Source organism: Podarcis cretensis, assembly GCF_951804945.1.
Source record: "Podarcis cretensis genome assembly, chromosome: 16".
NCBI classification, from domain to species: Eukaryota; Metazoa; Chordata; class Lepidosauria; order Squamata; family Lacertidae; genus Podarcis; species Podarcis cretensis.
In genome coordinates, this window is record NC_137186.1 from 18,224,242 (window position 1) to 18,245,806 (window position 21,565).

Here is a 21,565-nt window from a genome sequence, read left to right on the forward strand (position 1 = left end):
GGATGGTTGTGCAGACGTGGTTCGGGGGTTGAATATACGCTGTTTTAGCTTTAAGAACAACCACACACACACATGGAACGTACTGCAAGTCAACTATGGGAATGCATATCTAGTTTGATGTGTATCGATCTTGTCTGCACGTTTGCGGCTGATAAGGGTTAACGTGTAGCTGATAGGAGGAGCCAGTGATGTCCATATGAAGCAGGTAGACAAAGGCTTTTTAAAAAGGTGGCTAGCCTCCAGGTGGGTAGATCAAGGTGGATCCTCAGGCTAATGACAAGCTTGGGAGAGAAAGCCAGCAAAGCAGGGCTGTGCAAAGAGAACAAAGGGGCTTGAGTAAGATTTTGTTTTGTTTTGGCAAGCCTATTCAGATATGTGGAAGGTTAGTGAATGTTCTTCATTCATTACTGATTTTAATTTTTTAAAATTAATTTTTTACCAATTTTAAAAAAATATTATTATTCCTTTTTTGGAGAGTTAAAACAACAATCAAACTATATACCTTTTATGAAGCAAATAAATAATAATCAGCCCAAATTTTGGTTGCATGTTGAGCTAAGCTTTATTTTCTACATTAAGCAAGTTCAAAACCAAAGAGATAAAGTAAGTTTTTTTGTGTTGTTGTTTTTTTGACACTGGTGTTTACAGGTGAAAAGGTATAACTTGTGGATGCTTCTGCCTTCTGCTGAAATCAGTATCTGCCAGGGATTTTCTGGTAGATCCCCAGGGAATTTTGTGAATTCCTGGAATACCACAGTTCCTTGGTGGGGAAGCAAGACTGGTTTAAATCTGTAATGTGGACATGTGAGGGTCAGTAAGCAGCCTTCTCCAACCTAGGGCCCTCCAGAAATTTCGGACTACAATTCCCATCAGCTGTGCTGGCAGGGGCTGGCTGATGGGAGTTGTAGTCCGAAGCATCTGGGAGGGCCACCGGTTTGGTAAAGGCTGGTCTAGATCTGCTTCATTACAGAGCCCTGGACAAAAAGAAAAAGAGAGAGAGATCTGATTCCTTCTTCGAAGGTTGCTCATCAAACATATGGAGTGCCTTCCTCTTCCTCACTTGGGGTGGCACTAGAAGACTTCAGGAGGACTGCGGGGCCTTGGTACTCTGTGCAGTCCTCATCGTGGATGTAAGGTATGTCGATGCCGTAAAGCTGAACGACTTCACCCTTGCACTCCCATTTCTGCAAGCATGAAAGGAAGGGGGGAAATTTAATTGCAAATGTTTTTGCATGATTGCAAACTTCTTGGCATGCTCCATGGCGCATCTCCAGATCGGGTTAAGAGCCTTGCCAGCAGAGGTGGTTTTAAGGTAGAGTGACTGGTTCTTCCACGCTGCAGGTGGCAACACAACCATGCTGTAGAATGTAGCACAAGAGTTTGGGGGCCGCAGAATTTTAGCGTCACACAAGGCGCCAATGAAATTTGAGAGCCCAAAGTCTTACCACTGCTGCTAGAACCTCTGGAGAACAGGCAGCCCATCAGAATAGGCAGCCAATACAGCTTCGTACAGCACAGGAGCCGTTGACACCGTGTGTTTAAAGCGCTACAATACCACTTTAAACAGTCATGGTTCCTCCCTCCCAAAAAAGAATCCTGGGAACTGTAGTTTAAGGGTGCTGCTGAGAGTTTATTAGGAGACTCCCCTACTCACCACCACAGCTGCAATTCCCAGAGTGGTTTCATGATCCAGTACCTCTTCCCTGGTAGCTCTGGGAATTGTAGCTCTGTGAGGTGGAATAGGGGAGCCTCCTAACAACTTTCAGAACCTTTAACAGCCTACAACTCCCAGAATGCTTTGGGTGGAGCCATGACTGTTTAAAGTGCTTTGCACGTATGGTGTGAATGGGCCTTCGCTAACTCTGGTAGGATCAGAGCATTGTGAGGAACCTGAGAGATCTTCTAGTCCACCCTCCATATATTGGTGGACTCCAACTTCTGGAGGGCCACCAGTTTGCCATCCCTGAACTACAGAGTTTACTAGTACCTCCAGCGGAGGAGAGGAACCCACCCACCCACCATTTACTGTGCCGTTGAACAGAGCTCAGCTAAGTCCTACTCAGAGTAGGACCCATTCATATGAATGAACCCAAGTTTGCCATAGTCATGTCCCTTAAGCTCAGTGGGCCTATTCTGAGTCAGACTTGTGTTGACACGCCATGACATTTGCATGGTTGAAATTGCACCTTCTGCCTACATTTGCTCCCTGCCCTATCCAACACTGGAATGCGGCCCCTGGAAGGTTGCCCACTAGGAAGTGTGGCCCTTGGGTCAAAAAAATGTGTGTGTTCCCCCCCCCCATCCCATTGTAGCAGAGACATGAGTGTGTGCTTACAAACACACAGCACATTTCGGAGTGTGAAGGGGCTTCCCACCAGTAATGAATCAGAAGTGTTGGCCTCAGACCAACAGTGTGTGGATCAGGCCTAAAGGCAGCAGGAACAATCCAACCTCACAGGGCTGCCAGTGAGTGAGTCCCAAGGTCTTCCCAGTTCAACTATGCCATATACCGGCATCTGCTGTTGTTGTTGAAGGTAGCTGTTACAAAGTACCGTATTTTTTGCTCTATAAGGCGCACCAGACCACAAGACACCTAGTTTTTGGAGAAGGAAAACAAGAAGAAAAAAAATCTGAATCTCAGAAGCCAGAACAGCAAGAGGGATCACTGCACAGTGAAAGCAGCAATCCCTCTTGCTGTTCTGGCTTCTGGGATAGGTGCGCAGCCTGCATTCGCTCCATAAGATGCACACACATTTCCCCTTACTTTTTAGGAGGGAAAAAGTGAATCTTACAGAGCAAAAAATACGGTAATTAAGCTCTAACAGAATTAAAACAATATTAAAAACAAATTAGTTAAAATACAGACACGAAAAACATCACAGCACCATTAAAGGCCTTTTCCTTTTTAAACAAACAAGCAAACAATCAAACAAACAAAGAAACACAGAGGCTTGTCAGAACAAAACAGTCTTTGCCTGCCAGCGGAAGGACAAGGAGGGAGACATTCTGGCTTCTCTAGGGAGGGAGTTCTAAAGTCTGGGAGCAGCCACCGGGAAGGCCCTGTAAAAGGCAGCTACAGCCCCGCGACCCAGTCCCTTATCTTCATCAGACCCATTTTAAAATCTTGTAATAAGAGGCCTCTTCCTCACCTTGGCATCTAGTGGGATTTCACAGATCTCAGCGTCCCCCTCCGCCTGGTCCTTGCTGCATTCGGCCTTCACCAACACTGAATTCATGTGGTAAATGCGTCCCATCGTGTTCTGGAGGGAGAAATCAAGCAAATTCTTAAGTGGCCTTGCTCCTATGCCTCCCATCCTCACCAAGGCTGTGTCTGTGTGTTCTGCATCGTGTAAAGGTGTAAAGGGTGTAAAGGTGGGAAGAAGCTACAGAAGTTGGCACAGTTGGGTAGTTGAGTAAAAATGCCTGCAGTTTGAACCATTTACCGTAATAGAGCTGAATAGCTCAGTCAGTAGAGCATGCGGCTCTTAGTCTCAGGGCCACAGGTTCAAGCGCGGGTATGGGGCGGTATATAAATAATAATAATAATAATAATAATAATAATAATAATAATAATAATAATGGCCCCAGTCCCAAACATCACTATGGCCAGCAAATCCCATCCCATCTGGGATGGAGCAGATTGGAGCTCTAGGAAACGAAGCTGAGTTCAGTTAGCTGCTAAATAATGACAGCTCTTGCATTGCTAAGCCCACATTCACCACATACATTTAAAGCACTGTGATACCACAGTTGTGGCTTTTCCCAAAAAATTACAGGAGCTGTAATTTGTTAAGGGTGCTGAGAGTTGTTAGGCATTCCCCTATTCCCCTCACACAGCTACAATTCCCAGAGTTCCCTGCAAAGAGGGATTGGTTGTCAAGCCAATCTGGGAATTATACCTCCTTGGCCGCTGTGGTGTGGCGTGGCGGCAGGCGGGTTGCTCTAGTGGGCAGGTGGATGGAGGCAGTGGGCAAGAAGCCTGCGGGAGGCAGGCTCTGTTCACCCCCCACGTGCTCCTTCATCTGCATGTCCCCCCATCCCACCTGCCCAGTCCACTGCGGGGGGGGGGTGTGCTACACTTGCCCTGCCCTGGGTGCTGGCAACCCATGCTACACCACGGACTCTCAGCACTCAGAACACACTACACCTCCCAGAATTCTTTGAGGGTAGCCAGGACAGTTTGAAGTGGCATCATAGCGCTTTCAATGTATGGTGTGAATATGGCCTGGCTGCCCACAGCTGTACCGGAGGAGATAGAAAAGACTAGGGAGTCTCTGAATGATGGGATATTTATGAATATACTCCATAGGGGGCAGGGGACGACACCATGGGAGTGATGGGATTCAGATTTGGATTTTGGGGTGCAGGAAAAAGTATGATTACAGCTCTGCTCATCTTGCCCTGGTGACCCAGGGTTAGCCAGCATTATTATTTATCCCATCTTTTTCTCAAAGATGCTCTAGGTGACGTACATTCTCCTCCCTGTTTTATACCCACAGTGACCCTCTGAGGCAGGTAAGTTTGAGGGGCAGCGTCTACCCAAGGTCACACTCAGTGAGTTTCATGGTCGAGTGGTGGTTTGAACCCTGGTCTCCCAGGTCCCAGTCCAACACTCTAGCCCAGGGGTTCCCAATCTTTGGTCTCCAGCTGTTCCCATCATCCCTGACCACTGGTTCTGCTAGCAAGGGATGATGGGAGTTGTAGTCCCAAAACAGCTGGAGACCCAAGTTTGGGAAACCCTGCTCTAACCAATACACCACAAATGCTGTCTGGCACCACTTCCAGTCTTACCTCCACCATAATGTGGGTCACCTCTCCTGGCGCTTTCTGGTACTTGCTGTTGTGCTTCTTGTTCAAGTGCTCCACGAACATTTCGTGAGCTTTGACAGCCTGGTCTTGCATCGCCTTGCGTTGCCTTGCCCAAACGCCATGGCTTGCCTGCAGGGCTGCTGCAATTTGTTCGCGGCTTGGAGGGGGTGGTGGACGTCTAAACTGTTGCTCTTCCCCTTGGGGTGGTTCTCCCCAGGCCAGCACAAAAGCCAGTGGCAAAAGGAAACACACCCAGGAGACAGACATGGTCTTTGGAACAGCTGGGATCCAGACTGTGTCTGGTTGTTATGCCAGGCACAGATATAAGGAGCAAAGCCCCGCCCTGGAGAAAGAGCGCTTCAATGGGAAATGGAGACAAAGGCCACGCCCACCTCCATTGCCAGGGCGCCATTTTGTTTTCTGTTTCAGGCTGAAAGGGTAAGATGGTGCAATGGTTGCCACGTATTTAGTTTTTTGTTTTTTTAAATGGGTTGCTCAAATGCCAGAAGCTCAGCCCATCTTGAGAAGGGAACTATGGGCAGTGTGTGTGTGTGTGTGTGTCTTTGTCTTTTCTGGCACAACCTCCTCAGAATGCAAAGACGTTGGCAGGGAAAGTCCATTCATGTGACTGAGGCACTCTTATCACAGAAGGTGGCCTGAGTGCATTTGTCAGGTTGGCCAGGTGTCTTAGATTTCTTTCAATAATAAAAAAAAATGCTTGCAAATTTGCATGCTCTCCTCTCAGGGGCAGCCTCAGCTGGCCGGTCCATAAGGCAGACTGAGGCAATCGCCTCAGGTGGTGGGAATCCAAGAGATGTCCCTATTCCACCACTGCTAGAGAAGTGAGGAGAAGCAACCATGGCAAATTCCGAGTTCTGGCAAGATCTCATGAGAGCCCCACAAAATCTCATGGGAGCCCAATGAGATCTTGTGCTCAAGCTCCCCAAAATCCTGGTAAATGAGGGAGGGGTGGCAATGGGAGGGCACACAGGGTGGTACCTTCCCATTTGACCTTAGGTGGTGAAATGGGAAGATGGCAATCCCCTATCACCCCACTGCCAAAGCCTGGCTTAGCAGGGTTGTGGGGGCAGGCATGGCACCTGTGGGGGCCCCACTCTGTGGGAATCTGCCACCCATGTCAACTGCTTCAATCTGCTTCTTGGGAGGACTGGCCCCGTCTCCTCTTAACAAGAACAGATTGGGCTTTCTCTTTTTGCAAACCATTGTGATACTTTCTTGGCAGTTGGGGAACAGCACAGCAACTGTATTTTCTCAAACTTGGGCCCCTGGCTGCTGTTGGTCTACAACTCCCATCATCCCTAGCTAGCAGGACCAATGGTCAGGGATGATGGGAGCTGTAGTCAACAACAGCTGGGAACCTAAAATAAGTACCGTATTTTTCGCCCTATAAGACGCACTCTTTCCCCTCCAAAAATGAAGGGGAAATGTGTGTGCGTCCTATGGGGCGAATGCAGGCTTTCCCTGAAGCGTGGAGAGCGAGGGGGGTCGGTGTGCACCGACCCCTCTAGCTCTCCAGGCTTCAGGAAGCTATCCACTAGCCGTGGGAGACCCAGCTCTCCCAAGGCTAGCGGAGACCTTGCCGGCACCCAGAAGCTTGGGGCGCGCTGAGCTCCGCTCGCCCCAAGCTTTGGGATTAGCGCAGCGCTCCGCTAGCCCTGGGAGAGCCGCGCAGCTCTCCCACGGCTAGCGGAGACCTTGCCGGCACCCAGAAGCTTGGGGCGCACTGAGCTCCGCGCGCCCCAAGCTTCGGGCTTAGCGCAGCGCACCTGGGGGGGAAATAAAAATTTTTTCCTTTATTTCCCCCCCAAAAAACTAGGTGTGTCCTATGGGCCGGTGCGTCCTATGGGGCGAAAAATACGGTATTAGCAGAACATAGCTCTTATGGTTACTAGTATTTTTTAGAAGAAGAGAAAATATATTCCATGCTTATAGAAAAGGTATTTTTTTCCTTTTCCTTTTCTTTTTTAACCAAACAAAGTACCGGGTAATTTCCTCCCACACCAGCATGGCTGGCCATCAAGGGCGGATTACAGTATTTGCTTACTTTATTTATTTATAAAACTATGTCAGTACTGCCATATCGTAAAATATCTGGGTGTCGTACACCAGTGAAACATCAGTCGATATTAAGACAATATGTATTTACAGAAAATTGGAAAAGGGGAATGGAGAGACTCCCCATGAGGAAATGTTGCAGCAATTGGTATTTTTTAATTTATAGAAAAGACGAGTAAGAGGTGACATGATTGAAGTTTATAAAATTATGCATTGCACAATGAAAGCTGATAGACTGACTAAAATCTCCCACCTCTCATAACACTGGAAGTCGGGGACAATCAGTGAAGCTTCATGTTGGACTTTTTCAGGTAGCACTTAGTTAAACAATAAAACTCCCTCCCACAGGAGGCAGAGGTGGCCACCAACTTGGATGGCTTTAAAAGAGGATTGGACAAATTCATGGAGGAGAGGGCTGTCAAAGGCACAGACACAGTGCTATGCTCGGCCTCCAAATTTGGAGGGAGCCACGCTTCTGAATACCAACGGCTGGAAATCACAGGAGGGCGAGGGCTCTTGTGTCCTGCTCACAGGTGTCCCACAGGCATCTGGTTGGCCACTGTGAGAACAGGATGCTGGACTAGATAGGCCGTGGGTCTGATCCTGCTGGCTCTTCTTGTGTTCTTCAAAGTGCTCCATGGGCAAGCAACTTAACCCTTCCCAAGGCTGTGGTGACAGGGCGAAAGTAATGTCTGTCCCCAGTAACTCTGCAAGACATTACAGAATTGACATTTAAACCCGGAGCTGTCCATACAGCAGGCTTTTATGCTGTCAAAATTCAACCCGCCAAAGCGAACTTTTATAAACACGCCGGAACAACAGCGTTTCTTTGAATCAAGTAAATGAAGCGTGTCCTTTGCACGCAGGGAGAGACATTCTTGGCTGTGACTGGAAGCACATCAATCCCGAGTGATCCAGGTGTGTAAATGGACTGCGTACAGAACTCCCGTTGATGGCTTGACTTGTGCTGTGCTGGCTGCTGTCATGAGGTAAAGTGCACAACATACGTCTTGGGTATCAGAAGTAAACATGTCCCCGTTTTAGAGTTTCCCCATAAATTATTTTGACTTGATATGCTTAGGTGATGAGACCCCATCAGCTCTGTGCATTTAAAGCAGCACAAAACTGCTTTAAACTGTCATGGTTCCCCTCCGCCCCCCCAAATCCTGGGAACTGTAGTATGTTAAGGGTACTGAGAATTATTTGTGGACAGTAAAAATGAAAGGAATTCATAAGAACATAAGATGAGCATCCTGGATCAGGCCCTTGGCCTATCTAGTCTGGCATCCTGGTCTCACTGTAGCTGACCAGATGCCTGTAGAATTCTGCAAGCAGACCTGTGCACAAGTGCACTCTCTAAACTCCAAAAGGTTCTCTCTTAACTGGGTATTAAATGTCAAATGTGGTTCAGTGTAAGTGTGAAGTGATGTACAATAGGGCAAATTATTATTATTATTATTATTTATTAATTCCTAACTTTGCATATAGTTAAAGCCATGGTTTTCCCAGTAGTGATGTATGGAAGTGAAAGCTGGACCATAAAGAAGGCTGATTGCCGAAGAAGTGATGCTTTTGAATTATGGTTCTGGAGGAGACTCTTGAGAGTCCCATGGACTGCAAGAAGATCAAACCTCTCCATTCTTAAGGAAATCAGCCCTGAGTGCTCACTGGAAGGACAGATCCTGAAGCTGAGGCTCCAATACTTTGGCCACCTCATGAGAAGAGAAGACTCCCTGGAAAAGACCCTGATGTTGGGAAAAATGGAGGGCACAAGGAGAAGGGGACGACAGATGGACAGTGTTCTCGAAGCTACCAGCATGAGTTTGACCAAAATGTGGGAGGCAGTGGAAGACAGGAGTGCTCTGGTCCATGGGGTCACGAAGAATTGGACATTACTAAAGGACTAAACAACAACAATAACTTTGCATACACTCTGATGAGGTCTGAGCTAGCAGTGATTCTTCTTGCTCCTTGCTGGTGATGCTGAGTCTCTGTGTCAAAGGAAGAATCCACCCAGGGCCTTTTCCCCCAGCAGGAACTCACTGGAACTCAGTCCCAGCACCTCTCAGGTGGGCGTCATTGCTATTCTGAGAGAACAAGGGAGGTGTTCATGGTGAGTTCCGGCACCTCTTTTTTCTAGAAGAATAGCACTGAATACACTGGTGAGGGCTGAGCAATTTCTCCCTTCCAACTCTGCAATTCTGAGTTTTAGGACCCTAGAAAAAGCCACCAGTATCTTCCCTGGACCCCACACGCAGGAGCATTGGATTCTGGGACAGTTCTAGTTGAACCTCCACCAAGTGTGTCTGTAAATCATTACAAGTATGGCCAAACACTATAGTCCTCTCTTTCCAAAAGGCAATATCAAATCTGTGAAAGCACCCGTTGTCACGGAGAGAATTTGAGCTCAGGTAAACACAACTTCCGGACAATTCAGTTTCTTAAGTCGTGCGGAAGCAACCTCCAAGTGTTGTCATTGCCCCCTGACTACCAGAGTGCATAATTCAGGAAGAGGACTTGTAATGGATGCATTGTTCGCCTGTCGCAGAAGCTGTGCATCAAATAAAAATCAGGTGACACCCATCTCCACCTCCCAATGCCACAATCGCCCAGAGTCAAGGGAGGCTCTTGTTTCCAACCTGACCTTTTGCAACTGGCCAGATCAGATTAGAAACTGTTATTAACCTGTTATCAAATTTCCGTGTTTGTTCTCACATGGTGGCTGTTCTTTTTTACAGATAAACGTCTTAAAATCAGGAGAAACAACAGCGCCTGATGCTACCCTCTGCTGCTAACTGGATCTGACGAGTAACCCCCCAATTCTCATTCTCTCTCAACTAGGCCACCCAGACTTCCTTCATATCAGGGGAAATGGCCCAATAACTTTATTTATTTACTGGTAATAAAATGTATATACCATTTGACTGTGACACCCTCCCCCAAATTTCAATGTGGTTTACAAAAATAATGCAACAACAGAAATTATCCGTGAAAACAACTACAGTACAGTACTTAAAACATGCAAAAATAATTAAAATCAACACTAAACTTGATTGTCCTCTCCTCCGTGAATTTGCCCAGTCCTCTTTTAAAGCCATCCAAGTTGGTGGCTGTCTCCTGTGGGAGGGAGTTCCACAGTTTAACAATGTGCTGAGTGAAGAAGAATTTTCATTTATCTGTCCTGAATCTTCCAACCTTCAGCCACATCCGATGTCCATGACTTCTAGTGTTACGAGCACAACCCTATCCAGATGTTTAGAAAGTTGGTGTGAGTTTTGATCTGTTTTTAGTCTATTGCTGGTTTTAGAAAGACTTAAACTATTGTTGTTGATGTTTCTTACTGATAATTTTATGGTTTTATATATTTGTAAACTGTTTTGGGGGTTGGTTTGAAAAGCAACAACTATCAGCCTGTGTATAGATTTAATGAAATACATACTAATAGGTTGGTGCAGGGTCTCATATGGTTTCAAATTGGATGGGGGGACTGTGTTTTGAGATTCCTGCACTGCAGGGGTCAGACTAGATGACCCTTGGGATCCCTTCCAGCTCTGTAATTCTTTAATTCCTGTTGCTCCTAAGTTTCTTTGAAGGCCAGGATGGCATATATATAAAAAAAATCATGCTATACACTATGTGCTTTTATTAATGCTTATAGAGATTTAAAACAGCAGGGTGATGTATGGTCACAGCATATATTTTCTCCTGAAGGGGAGAGCAACAGCTTCAAGTTCTGCAGTTCCTCCAAGGAAACCAACATTCAGCGCAGAAAGAGAAAATATGGTCTTCCTGCTACTTCATAAGGCAGATGGCGAGTGAGTGGGTGGGTCTGTGTGAGAAGACCGTGAAAAGAAATGGCTCCCCTGACACCAAAAACTTCCCGCCCATGGAAAGCTAGCAGAAGGGAGATGGAATGGAGACTCAGCATCTCTGCAATGCTATAGGCTGGGTGGGGGAGCTTTTATGCGTGCGGAGCATTCAGACATGCGCTTCTTCTGAAGCAATCCATGCCAGGAAGGGTCCATGGGTTTGCTTGTCTTTGTCAGTTCTTATCTTTGGATCTTCAAAGCAGCTGCGCTGCAATTCGGAAGAGAAGACCGAACCTGGGTGCTGTAAAGTACAACGTCTCCCTCCACAGCCAGCTCCGTGATGGCGTCAGTGGCGGGGTGAGGGATGCACTGAGGACCAAGGGGGGTCCCATTCAGGGCCAGCTGCAGGTGGTCTTCTTGGCAGAGGAAGAGCAGCTGGGGGAGAAAAAGGCATTAGCAAGGAAGGCGTGTCCAATGACCACAAATGGTTGGCTGGGGCTGCCTGTCGGAAGAGGGTGCTGGACGAGATTGGCCATTGGCCGAATAGACAGATAAAACTTTATTCGCATTAGCCAATGGCCATAGCAACAGTAAAACATTACAGTATACACAGAAAAGGATATTTGATATAAGAGCACAATTTAAAGTCCTGAATCAGCATTCAGTTAGTGGCCCTTATTCTGATTGCCCCTACTATGGACCTAGCAACCTTTGCTGTTATCTGCTCATTTTAACCTGATAGACGAAAGGACATTGTGGCAGTGGTTGAGCGCCTAAAAAGGAAAAGTGACCTCAAAAGGTCTGGCTTGACCATCATAAACAAGAGCCACCAAAATCAAAAAGGAAAGGCACATCCCTACACGACTCGCAATACCCTATGAGCGAGTGAAAGGACATTTTCTCTACAGAAGAAAACGCTCTAATAAGTCAACCTTATCCAACCCCATTGGCCTAATGCAACAATCTCTTCTTACGTTCTGTCCCCGGAGCAAAGCATACTGAAACTTGAGCATGGGCTCTTAGTGTTGTATCACATCTAAGGAAGGGCATTCCAGGGGGCTGGTGCCACAAAGTCCAACTTTTCTCCCAAGCATTATTATAGGGTGGGTGCTCTCATGTGTCCACATGTTTTTGTTTGGAGTCCAGGCAGCCTGAAAGGCTGTACCTCCCCAACAAGTGCTAACATCCTTGGTTGAGCACATCCTCTCAGTCCCACCAACATCAGAGTCATGGTTAGTGGGGACCTGAGAATGAGCCTTTTCTGTGGCTGCTCCCAGATTCCGGGATTGCCTCTCAAGAGAAGCTAGAATGGCTCTTTCTTTGTTATCCTCCCATAGACAGGCTAAGACCTTTCTCTCCTGTGGTGCAATGGATCGGTGCACCTGGCAGTTAAGCAGAAGGTTTGTGGTTTGAGCCCACCCAGGGACAGTTTGTGCTGCATTGCAGGGGGTTGGACTAGATGACCCAAGGGGTCCCTTTCCAACTGTATACAATTCTGTGACTCCTATTCAGACAGGCCTAAGGGACAATCATGTTAATAAATAAGGGTTTGTGCATGCAGAGAAAACTATAGCATAGACACTTGGGGAGGGGGAAGGTCTGCCCTCCTCCCCTCTCCCAGTTAACTTCCATCTCCAGGGCTCAGGGGTGGGAAGGAGCACAGAGGACGAATCAGCAGAGCCCCCCCCCCCATGACGTCACCAGGGGCTGTCCCTAGATCTCAGGTCTGGGCCCTGAAATCTCAGGGTCTGGGATGTTGGTTTCTGTTTATGCCACTGTGCAGTGCTCACAAGACTCTGTTTTGCATTCCAGAGGCATTCCAGACTGTTGGAAGTCTCAGGGAAGGCAGGAGACGGATGTGATGTTACTGGTTTCCTGTTCCTTTGTTTCAGTTGCTCTCTGTTTTCACAGAGAGAGCATGCATGTTTATTTTCTGTCTGCGTACAGTGGTGCCTCGCAAGACGAAAAGAATCCGTTCCACGAGTCTCTTCGTCTTGCGTTTTTTTTGTCTTGCGAAGCAACCCTATTAGCGGCTTAGCGGCTTAGCGCTATTAGCGTCTTAGCGGCTATTAGCGTCTTAGCGGCTATTAGCGGCTTAGCGGCTTAGAAAAAGGGGGGGGGAGCAAAAAAAAATCGCAAGACTCGCAAGACTCGCAAGACGTTTTCGTCTTGCAAAGCAAGCCCATAGAGAAATTCGTCTTGCAAAGCGCCTCGAAAAATGGAAAACCCTTTCGTCTAGCGGGTTTTTCGTCTTGCAAGGTATTCGTCTTGCGGGGCACCACTGTAACTAGAAATAGAACTCTTTAGCAATGTAGCTCATAAACTTCTCGGCTCCTTCCCTGCGTGCACCTGACTTGGCAACCCTTGCGGAGGGAGTGAGGAGGGGCAAAAGGGAGGGCTAGTGGTGAATGAACTTGCTATTCTAGGGTGTACTAGAATATATGTGTATTTCAAGGATGAAAAAGACAATTATCCTCGCCCCCCCCCCCATGGCAAAGAGGGCTGTGAGGATGGGGGCTCTGTGAGCACCAGAGAAAGGGTACCAAAACACCCACCAGGGCCACATTGGTAATCCCTGGCTTATTTTATTATTTACTTCATTACATTTATATCCCACCTTCCCTCCAAGGAGCTCAAGGTTTGCCTACATGGTTCTCCTCCCCGCTCCCATGTTATGCTCAACAGACCACAACCCTGTGAGGCAGGCCAGGCTGAGAGGGAGTGACTGGCCCTCAAAGTCACACCCAGTGAGCTTTGTGGCTGAGTGGGGAATAGTACTCTGGTCTCCCATTTCCTAGTCTAACCACAACTCTAACCATGACGCCACCACTGCCTCCCTGAGCATATCTCTCAGTATATCACGTGAACCAGGCCTGTCTGAGGTTTCCTGGGAAACTGGAACTTAAGACGGTCAACGTCTTTTCTTACCTCAAAGTATCGCTGGGGGTGGAAGGGGAAGCCCTCGGCCACTGTCCCCCCAGACTCCTGGCCTCTGTCCGAAAATGAGCGCCATGACACTGTCTGGTCCATGAAGCAAATGCGGAAGCTGAAGGAGATGTGGGAAGGGTCCTTCTTCAAGCTGATGCAGAACCTGGAAGAGTCACCAAGGCTGAATCTGTTAATAAAGGTAATTTGGGAAACAGGCTGCAAGGGAAGGGGGCCTTTCAAAGCTGTCGTCCTCCGCATCCAAATTTATCTCGGGATTCTTGAATTGTTCTGGATTCCTTGGGATGGTCTCCAAGGTGGAACCAAAGTTCTAGGACTCAAGCATTTGTTCCATTTTTTAATCTGTTTTCTTAATTAAATAAAGCTCAGATAGCCTTCTTTGTCATTGTCATGTAGTTCAGACATCTTAGTGCTGTCTCGTCATTGCTTTTTTGTGAGGGGGGAGGAGGGGTTGCCCCAACAACAAAAGGTTGAAAGCAAATGGGAGGAAGACATCACTTTTCCTCAGATGTGACCACACACTCAAACACCCTTATGCCGTCCATGAGAAACCACACGAGCAATACAGTGGTACCTCGGAAGTCAAATGGAATCCATTCAGGAAGTCCGTTCAACTTCCAAAATGTTCGGAAACCAAGGCGCAGCTTCTGATTGGCTGTAGAAAGCTCCTGCAGCCAATCGGAAGCTGCAAAAGTCATGTAGGACGTTCGGGTTCCAAAGAACCTTTGAAAACCGGAACAATCACTTCCAGTTTTCGATTGTTCAGGAACCAAAACATTCGACTTCCAAGGCATTTGAAAACCAAGGTACAACTGTAAATGCAAAATGCAACACACACACACACACACACAGAGCAAACCAATGGAGAGAGGTGCATTAAAACAAAACCAATAGTAATAACAGTAATAACCAAGACGGGTATATGAGATAAAGGACACCACAGAAAAGAAAAGAAAGAGAAGGAAAGGTGGGGGGAAGGAAAGAGAAGAAAAGAGAAGTGGGGGAACAAGGAAATAAGGAAAAAGGAAAGGAAAGAAGGGAAACAATTCCACCTTAGGGTGGAGAGTGGGTAGTAAATTGTATCACACACAGTAATACAGAGCTAGCTGGACCAGTGGTCTGACTTATAAAGCAGCTCCTTATATTTCTACATCATACAGAATAGAGTTTTGCATTTATTTTTCTCCCTGTTTGCCAAGCCCTGACTGTAAGATCTACCACAAAAGAGTGGGCAGCAAGTGCAAAGGGGGGTGGATAGTGGGTGTGTGTGTGTGTTCTACTTACTCTTTGGGGTCCTGACGCACCAAGCCTCTCACTGTCATTGTGTCTCTCGGCCTGAGGCTCTCAGGGAGCAGATGGGAAAGGGGGACATCCTGAAAAGGGAGAGAAAGAGCAAGGAGCAAGTTAGCTGCTGGAGAAGCTACCCCACCAAGCCACTGGAAAAAATAAAGGCAACGGGTGTATTTAGACTCACCAAAACGGCTCTGCTCTTGAACAGATGCTGTGGAAAGAAATAAAGAAAGCGGGGGGCGGGGGGGGAGAGAGAAATCAAGATAAGACTCCTATGCACTGGCTTGAAAATGGGACTGGAATTGGGCAGGAGGTGAGAGAGGGAGACTGGGACTTTTGAAGATGTTATTTTTAGTGGGGTGGGGATATCTTCTGCAACATGTCACAGATGTCATAATAGTGCATTATTAGTGGGTTTGCGCAGGACCACCCACACATTCCCCCTTTATGAGCTGTTCTGTAATGCTTCCCCAATGTTTATTTACTATTTATTTCACACACAGACTTATGCACTGCTTGATTAGACTGCATGCTGCCCATCTGACTGGTTGCCCCAGCTACTCTCTTCCAGCAAAATATAAAAACACAATAAAACATCAAACATTAAAAGCTTCCCTATACAGGGCTGCCTTCAGATGTCTTCTAAAAGTCAAAACAAAATTAAAAAATTCCTCACAGTAGCACCTTAGAGACCAACTGTTAGTTATTGGTATGAGCTTTCACACACAAACTTACGCACTGCTTGATTAGACGGAATGCTGCCCATGCACACGAAAGCTCATACCAATAACTAACTTGGTCTCTAAGGTGCTACTGGAAGAAATTTTTTAATTTTGTTTCAACTACGTCAGACCAACATGGCTACCTACCTGTTTCTAAAAGTGAGATAGTTGTTTATTTCCTTGACATCTGATGAGAGGGCATTCCACAGGGCGGGAGCCACTACCAAGAAGGCCTTCTGCCTGGTTTCCTGTAACCTCACTTCTCGCAGGGAGGGAACCACCAGAAGGCCCTTGGAGCTGGACCTCAGTGTCCGGGCTGAACAATGGGGGTGGAGACACTCCTTCAGGTATACTGGGCTGAGGCTGTTTAGGGCTTTAAAGGTCAGCACTAACACTTTGAATTGTGTTCAGAAACGTACTGGGAGCCAATGTAGATCTTTCAGGACTGGTATTATATGGTCTTGGTGGCCACTCCCAGTCACCAGTCTAGCTGCCACATTCTGGATTAGTTGTAGCTTCTGAGTCACCTTCAAAGGTAGCCCCATGTAGAGCACATTGCAGTAATCCAAGAGGGAGATTATTGTTTAAAATACTACCTCTGCTTGTCGCCGTGGGCTTTGTGGGGAGCAAAGAGGAATGTAAATTCAATAAATAAATATATACGGTACTTACTGGGGCAACAGGGTATTCTGTTCTGTAGATATCAAAAGGCTGCACACAAGAAGAGAGAGAGGACAGAACAAGACACAGCACGGATCAACAACGGGTCGTAAATCTGACACCAGGAGCTTCCAATGTGAGGAATACCCAGGGCACTCTCCCAGCCCCATGGCTTCCCTTAGCATCTTCTGCAAACCACTCCCCTTGCATAATTCAAAATGCAAGTGTTTGAAGCTTTGCATAAACCTGGATTTTTTTATTTTTTTTGCAGGAATGGGGCTGGGAAGCCTCAGTGGGATGTGGGTCTGGTTTATTTATTGCCCCAAAGATAACACACAGCAGCCTCCTCCAACTAAGGTTCTCCACATATTTGGGACTACAACTCCCCTAAGCCCTAGCCATTTTCTAGTCCCAAACATCTGGAGGGTGTCCAGTTGGGGGAGGCTGTTGTTGATCTCCAACATCCTATTTTGACAGTGGCCAACCAAATGCCTGCAGGAACCCAAAGCCCCTTCCCCAGTGTTTAACTCTCCCCAGCCAGCACAAATCAGAAATACACTGCCTGTGGTTCCATTTACTAGCCACGTGGCAGGCCACATCGTCCTTGAGTTTTCCCATTCTTTTTACAGCTATCCCAGCTAGAAGCCACATCCCCACAACTTGTGGCAGTGAGTGAGCCACCATTGGCACCACAGGGCTTTCTGGTTGGGTGACAGCTCCACCTACAGGTCAAAGGTGGGATGAACACTTTGGGAAGTAGGCCTCTCCCATGATGTAGTTTGCTTCCTTTGTCACATTCGCTTTCCTTCTAAATTTTCTCCTCAGGAAAGTTCTATTTTTTTTTTAAATCTATATCATTTGCATCAAGAAATACTTATTGAATCTACTGCTAATCACCTTAGTTGGCAAAAAACGGAGTTCTTATATCAGGGAGGGAGGGGAAAACCCCACTCTGGATCCTAATTTTATGAACTTCTTAGGCATTAAAACTTGCATACATATTGGCTGAACTGCCCTGACTCTTAACAAAATATGAAATATGTGGAAGTATAAACACCCTATGCCTCAGTGGTCCTGCCTTGCTGGGGGTTGGACTAGATGACCACTGGGTCCCTTCCAACTCTTAAGATTCTATCATCTCACTGCCCTTTCTAGGCAGTCCTATTTGGATACCTATTTGGATATATGCACTCATATTAATTTATATGAGTCTGGATTGAGGAAATACTTTCATTATTAACCTCAGCTGATGATGTTTCCCTCATACCGCCCCCCCTCCCAATATGTATATTTTAAACAGAGATTCAAAAAGTGCTCAATACATTGCCGTACATTTTTAGGGAAAAAGGCTATCGCTCTCAGGATGACATCGCCAGATATTCTCAGCGTGTTCATTCGGTCCAGTGGCAAGCTGAACATGTATTGGAGATAGTGCTGTCCATTTACGCTCACCTGAGGAGGAGAAACACAAAGTCTAGTTTGTGAAAACAAGATTGTGAACTAGATGGGCCTTTTGCCTGGACCAGCAGCCAGGCGTCTCTTCTGTGAACCTCCTCACCTTCACGTGATCTTGTTCAAAGAGAAACAGCAGTAGGAAAGAGTCGCCACTTTTCAAGGGCAGGTGGGGGAATTTCACCTCCTCCATCCAGAGGCCGTTGCTTAGAGAGTTGCAGATTGTGTAGGGACGCGAACGGAACCGGGGGTTGAAGTGGAGGCCAATATCAGCCCGTGGTGCCAAGCTGGAGCCGGCCTGGAAGTCAACCTGAAACCTGAATCAAGAGTGGGGGGGAAAGCAGGAAGAATAATTTAAAGAAGTGAAATCCTTTCATTATTATTTTTTAAATGGAGGACATCAAACAAAAAAACCTGTTTCATTCAGTGAAATATAGATCACAGAACATAAAGCAGAGTCAAGGTTATTACAAATAAATCGACTTGTATTAAATAATCAATTGTCTTTGCAGAACCTACTGAAGACTCTCCTCTTCCAAGATCTTTCTTAGTCAGTTTGCATCTGTACTGGAATTGTGTTAAATATGTTTTTAGCACCTGTTGTTTAGCACCCTGCAACTATTCTTAAATTTCATATGGAGCTGGCAAAATACTGTTTTGAGTTTACCAACTGATTTATTTGGAGGAGTCTGAGGTTTGGACAGAAGGTGGTTAAGGGAGCCAGAATGACCTGTGCTGATTAAGACCTTTATGGCCAAAACTGTGGGTAGCAGCAGGTACTAGACAGAAAAATGAACGGACTTCTTCACAGAGCTAATTTACAGAATTCACTGCTGCAAGAGGTGCTCACTGCTATTCATTCATTTCCCCCCATCACTTTATGCCAAAATAAGTCAACTTACAACAGAAAATACTGTGCAAAATAAGCACACACGAGATTAAAACACAAATTAAACAGAGCACTAAAAATGATCAGACGTTAACTTAAAACGAGGACGATAGAAGTTTATCCATGGCTCTGAGGACAGAGAACTTCCATGTTCAGAGGCAGTCTGCTTTCAAATACCAGTTCTGGTGGGGACAAATGACTGGGGGCTGCCCTCATTTTTGTGCCCCACGTGGTTTCTTGGAAATGACTTCTGCTAGAAGCAGAATAATAGAATTATCAAACTGTATAGCTGAAAGGGACCCTAAGGATCATCTAGACCAACCCTGTGCAATGCAGGAATATGCAGTTGTCCAATACGGGGATCGAAGCTGCAACCTTGGCATTATCCTTGGCGTGATTCAGCAGGAAAGCCTCCTTCCTCTCCCCTTTTCCTTTCTCCTTCCTCCGGAAAGATTAACACACTGGAAAGACAAAAGCTCTCAGTCCTCCTCTCTTTAAACAATGTGATTTTTATTTTATTTTTACCTTTCCGCTTCCATTGGGGTTGCTCCCTGGATGGAAACCATTTTCCCAGGGGCCAAGCTGCCAAAGATGGAGGTGATGTAAGGAACGATCTGAAAAATGGACGCAGACGCACACAGAGTCAAGCATTAAAGGCTTGGCTGAGCAAACGAGATGCCCTTCCTGCCCAGTGCTACAGAGGTGCTTGGTTCAGCCGGCACTCTGCACATGCTCCAGAAATGCCCCAAGAGTGAACCAACCGCGATGGGGTTGCGGATTTTGGAATCCAGAGCCTGCTGGTCAGATGGCAGCAAGACACCATATCCCAGCTAATGCTTGTCCTCCATTCACTCCTGAAGGCTACCAAGATCCTGAGTTCCAATGCTGCCCTCCTCTGCTAGGTCAGGAAATAGATGGGTGAGTTTCTTGACGCTGGAATCCTCCCCCGCCCCAAGTCAAATGCAAAGGGAGAACAATTAGGAGACCAAGGGATGCCTTTGACGGCTTTGTTGCCTTCTACCAACCTAGCAGTTCGAAAGCATGTCAAAGTGCAAGTAGATAAATAGGTACCACTCCGGCGGGAAGGTAAATGGCGTTTCCGTGCGCTGTTCTGGTTTCGCCAGAAGCGGCTTAGTCATGCTGGCCATATGACCCGGAAAAACTGTCTGTGGACAAACGTCGGCTCCCTCGGCCAGTAAAGTGAGATGAGCACTTCAGCCCCAGAGTTGTTTGCAACTGAACTTAATTGTCAAGGGTCCTTTACCTTTTTACCAGATGTTTTAGATTACAACTCCCATCAGACCCAGCCGGCAGAGCCATATGATGCAGGGGCTGATGGGATTTGTAGTCCAAAACATCTGCAGGGCACAAGCAATATCACTTTGCAGAGCTGGGAGGCTGCAGACGAAGACCAGGCTTGGTGGGGGGTGTCTGCAGTTGGACCTCTCTAGGTGCCAGGAGAACACAGAGCCTGGGGTGATGCTCTCTGGGCTGACAAATCAGTCATGCAATTAATTTATTGCTTCAGCATGGATGGGGGCGGGGGGGGGATAGAGTTTCAGCATCAGCTGGAAGCACATGAGGAAGGCTAGTCGAAAAACAAAATGGAATGGCAAGCCTACCATTTAAAAAGCCACTCCTTTTGAGCTGGGCCCTTCAGCTGTTCTTTATTTAAAATCAGCTTTACGTAACATAATGAACAACACAGTTTTCTGACCTGTGGCCAAGTGCAGTTTGTCCTGCTTGTAAATTTCTGCAGATCCTGGTTCTTTTTTTAAACCAGACATTTGGCAGCCTTAATCTCAGCTGGCTGCATGGGCCGCCCACAGCTTACTCAGAAGCAAACAGGTGTTTGGTTAACTTTTTTTTATTTAAAAAAAATCATATTTCCAGGCTGTCCACTAAAACCTAGAAAGGTAGCATGGCAGACTATTTCTCCATCCTTCTCTCCCTCCCTCCCTCCCTCCCCTTCCTTAGAATCATACTTGATTATGAAATTAGGGTATTTCCCACCAACAGTATACAACTCATCAGGTCAGGCAGAAAATAAAAATGATCACTCACTGGATTGAAAACAGGACCCTGCAAGATATAATCTTCTGGTTTAGGTGAAAGATCCATGGAAGGCATGTCAGCTGTCAATGTTCTCTCCTTAATTTCCCTTACAGTTGTTGCACCACTTTGCAAGTTTAAAACTTGCAGGGATCACATGATATGAGTCACCCAGCTGAGTTTAAAAAAACCTTTCCAAAGAAAGTGAGATTATCCAATCAGCTTCCTAAACAGAGAGAGAGAGAGAGAGAGAGAGAGAGAGAGAGAGAGAGAGAGAGAGAGAGAGAGAGTGTTACCACCACCTGGCTTTCAAAAGGCTCAGTGACCCACGGAAAGCGAGGCCTTTCCTGACCTAGATAAGATGATAGGATAACACCCCTTCTATTGCCTGTTTGAGGAACGGCTTATCTCAGGCAGGCAGCTTTGCAAGAAGCTCTGCCTTTCCACGGGGTGGGAATTTCTCCGCTGCCTGCCTAAAGGTCTTGCAACATTTGGGTGCCTCCGTGCCAAACTGGATTACGCATTTAAAGGCACAAATTTATGTTTTGTCATTTTAACCGCAGCCTGGCAGGGAAGGGAGGAGAGGAATTAGGCAGGGGACCCCGAGGTGGGGGGGGGGGGGCTGCCAGCAGCTCCCTTCCCTGGGGAAACAGCAGCTTGGAGAGGGATTTTTGTCCAGAATGCAAAGGAAAGTCCTGACCAGATTCCCAGGCGCTATTTTAAACACTGGGTTGTATCAGACTGAGTCATCATAAGCCACATTCACACCATACTGTACATTTAAAGCACTGTGATATCACCATAAACAGTAATGGTCCCCCCCCCCAAATAATTCTGGGAGCTGTAGTTTGTTAAGAGTG

At 46.7% G+C, this 21,565-nt stretch overlaps 2 protein-coding genes across 2 annotated transcripts; both read right to left on the reverse strand.

Annotated features, from left to right (window-relative positions):
• Positions 1-537: 537 nt before the first annotated feature.
• Positions 538-5,115, reverse strand: LOC307205014 (uncharacterized protein). The gene is made up of 3 exons (XM_079957284.1): positions 4,792-5,115; positions 3,150-3,260; positions 538-1,184 (listed from the first exon to the last, which is right to left on the reverse strand). The coding sequence occupies exons 1-3, from the start codon at positions 5,074-5,076 to the stop codon at positions 1,029-1,031; spliced, it is 552 nt and encodes a 183-aa protein (XP_079813410.1). The 5' UTR covers positions 5,077-5,115; the 3' UTR covers positions 538-1,028.
• Positions 5,116-10,513: 5,398 nt separating this feature from the next.
• Positions 10,514-20,925, reverse strand: LGALS12 (galectin 12). Its single transcript, XM_079957052.1, has 9 exons — positions 20,718-20,925; positions 19,179-19,267; positions 17,871-18,081; positions 17,645-17,764; positions 16,325-16,363; positions 15,115-15,141; positions 14,925-15,013; positions 13,623-13,785; positions 10,514-11,129 (listed from the first exon to the last, which is right to left on the reverse strand). Exons 1-9 carry the CDS (start codon positions 20,781-20,783, stop codon positions 10,935-10,937), a joined length of 999 nt encoding a protein of 332 aa, XP_079813178.1. The 5' UTR covers positions 20,784-20,925; the 3' UTR covers positions 10,514-10,934.
• Between the last annotated feature and the right edge of the window lie 640 nt (positions 20,926-21,565).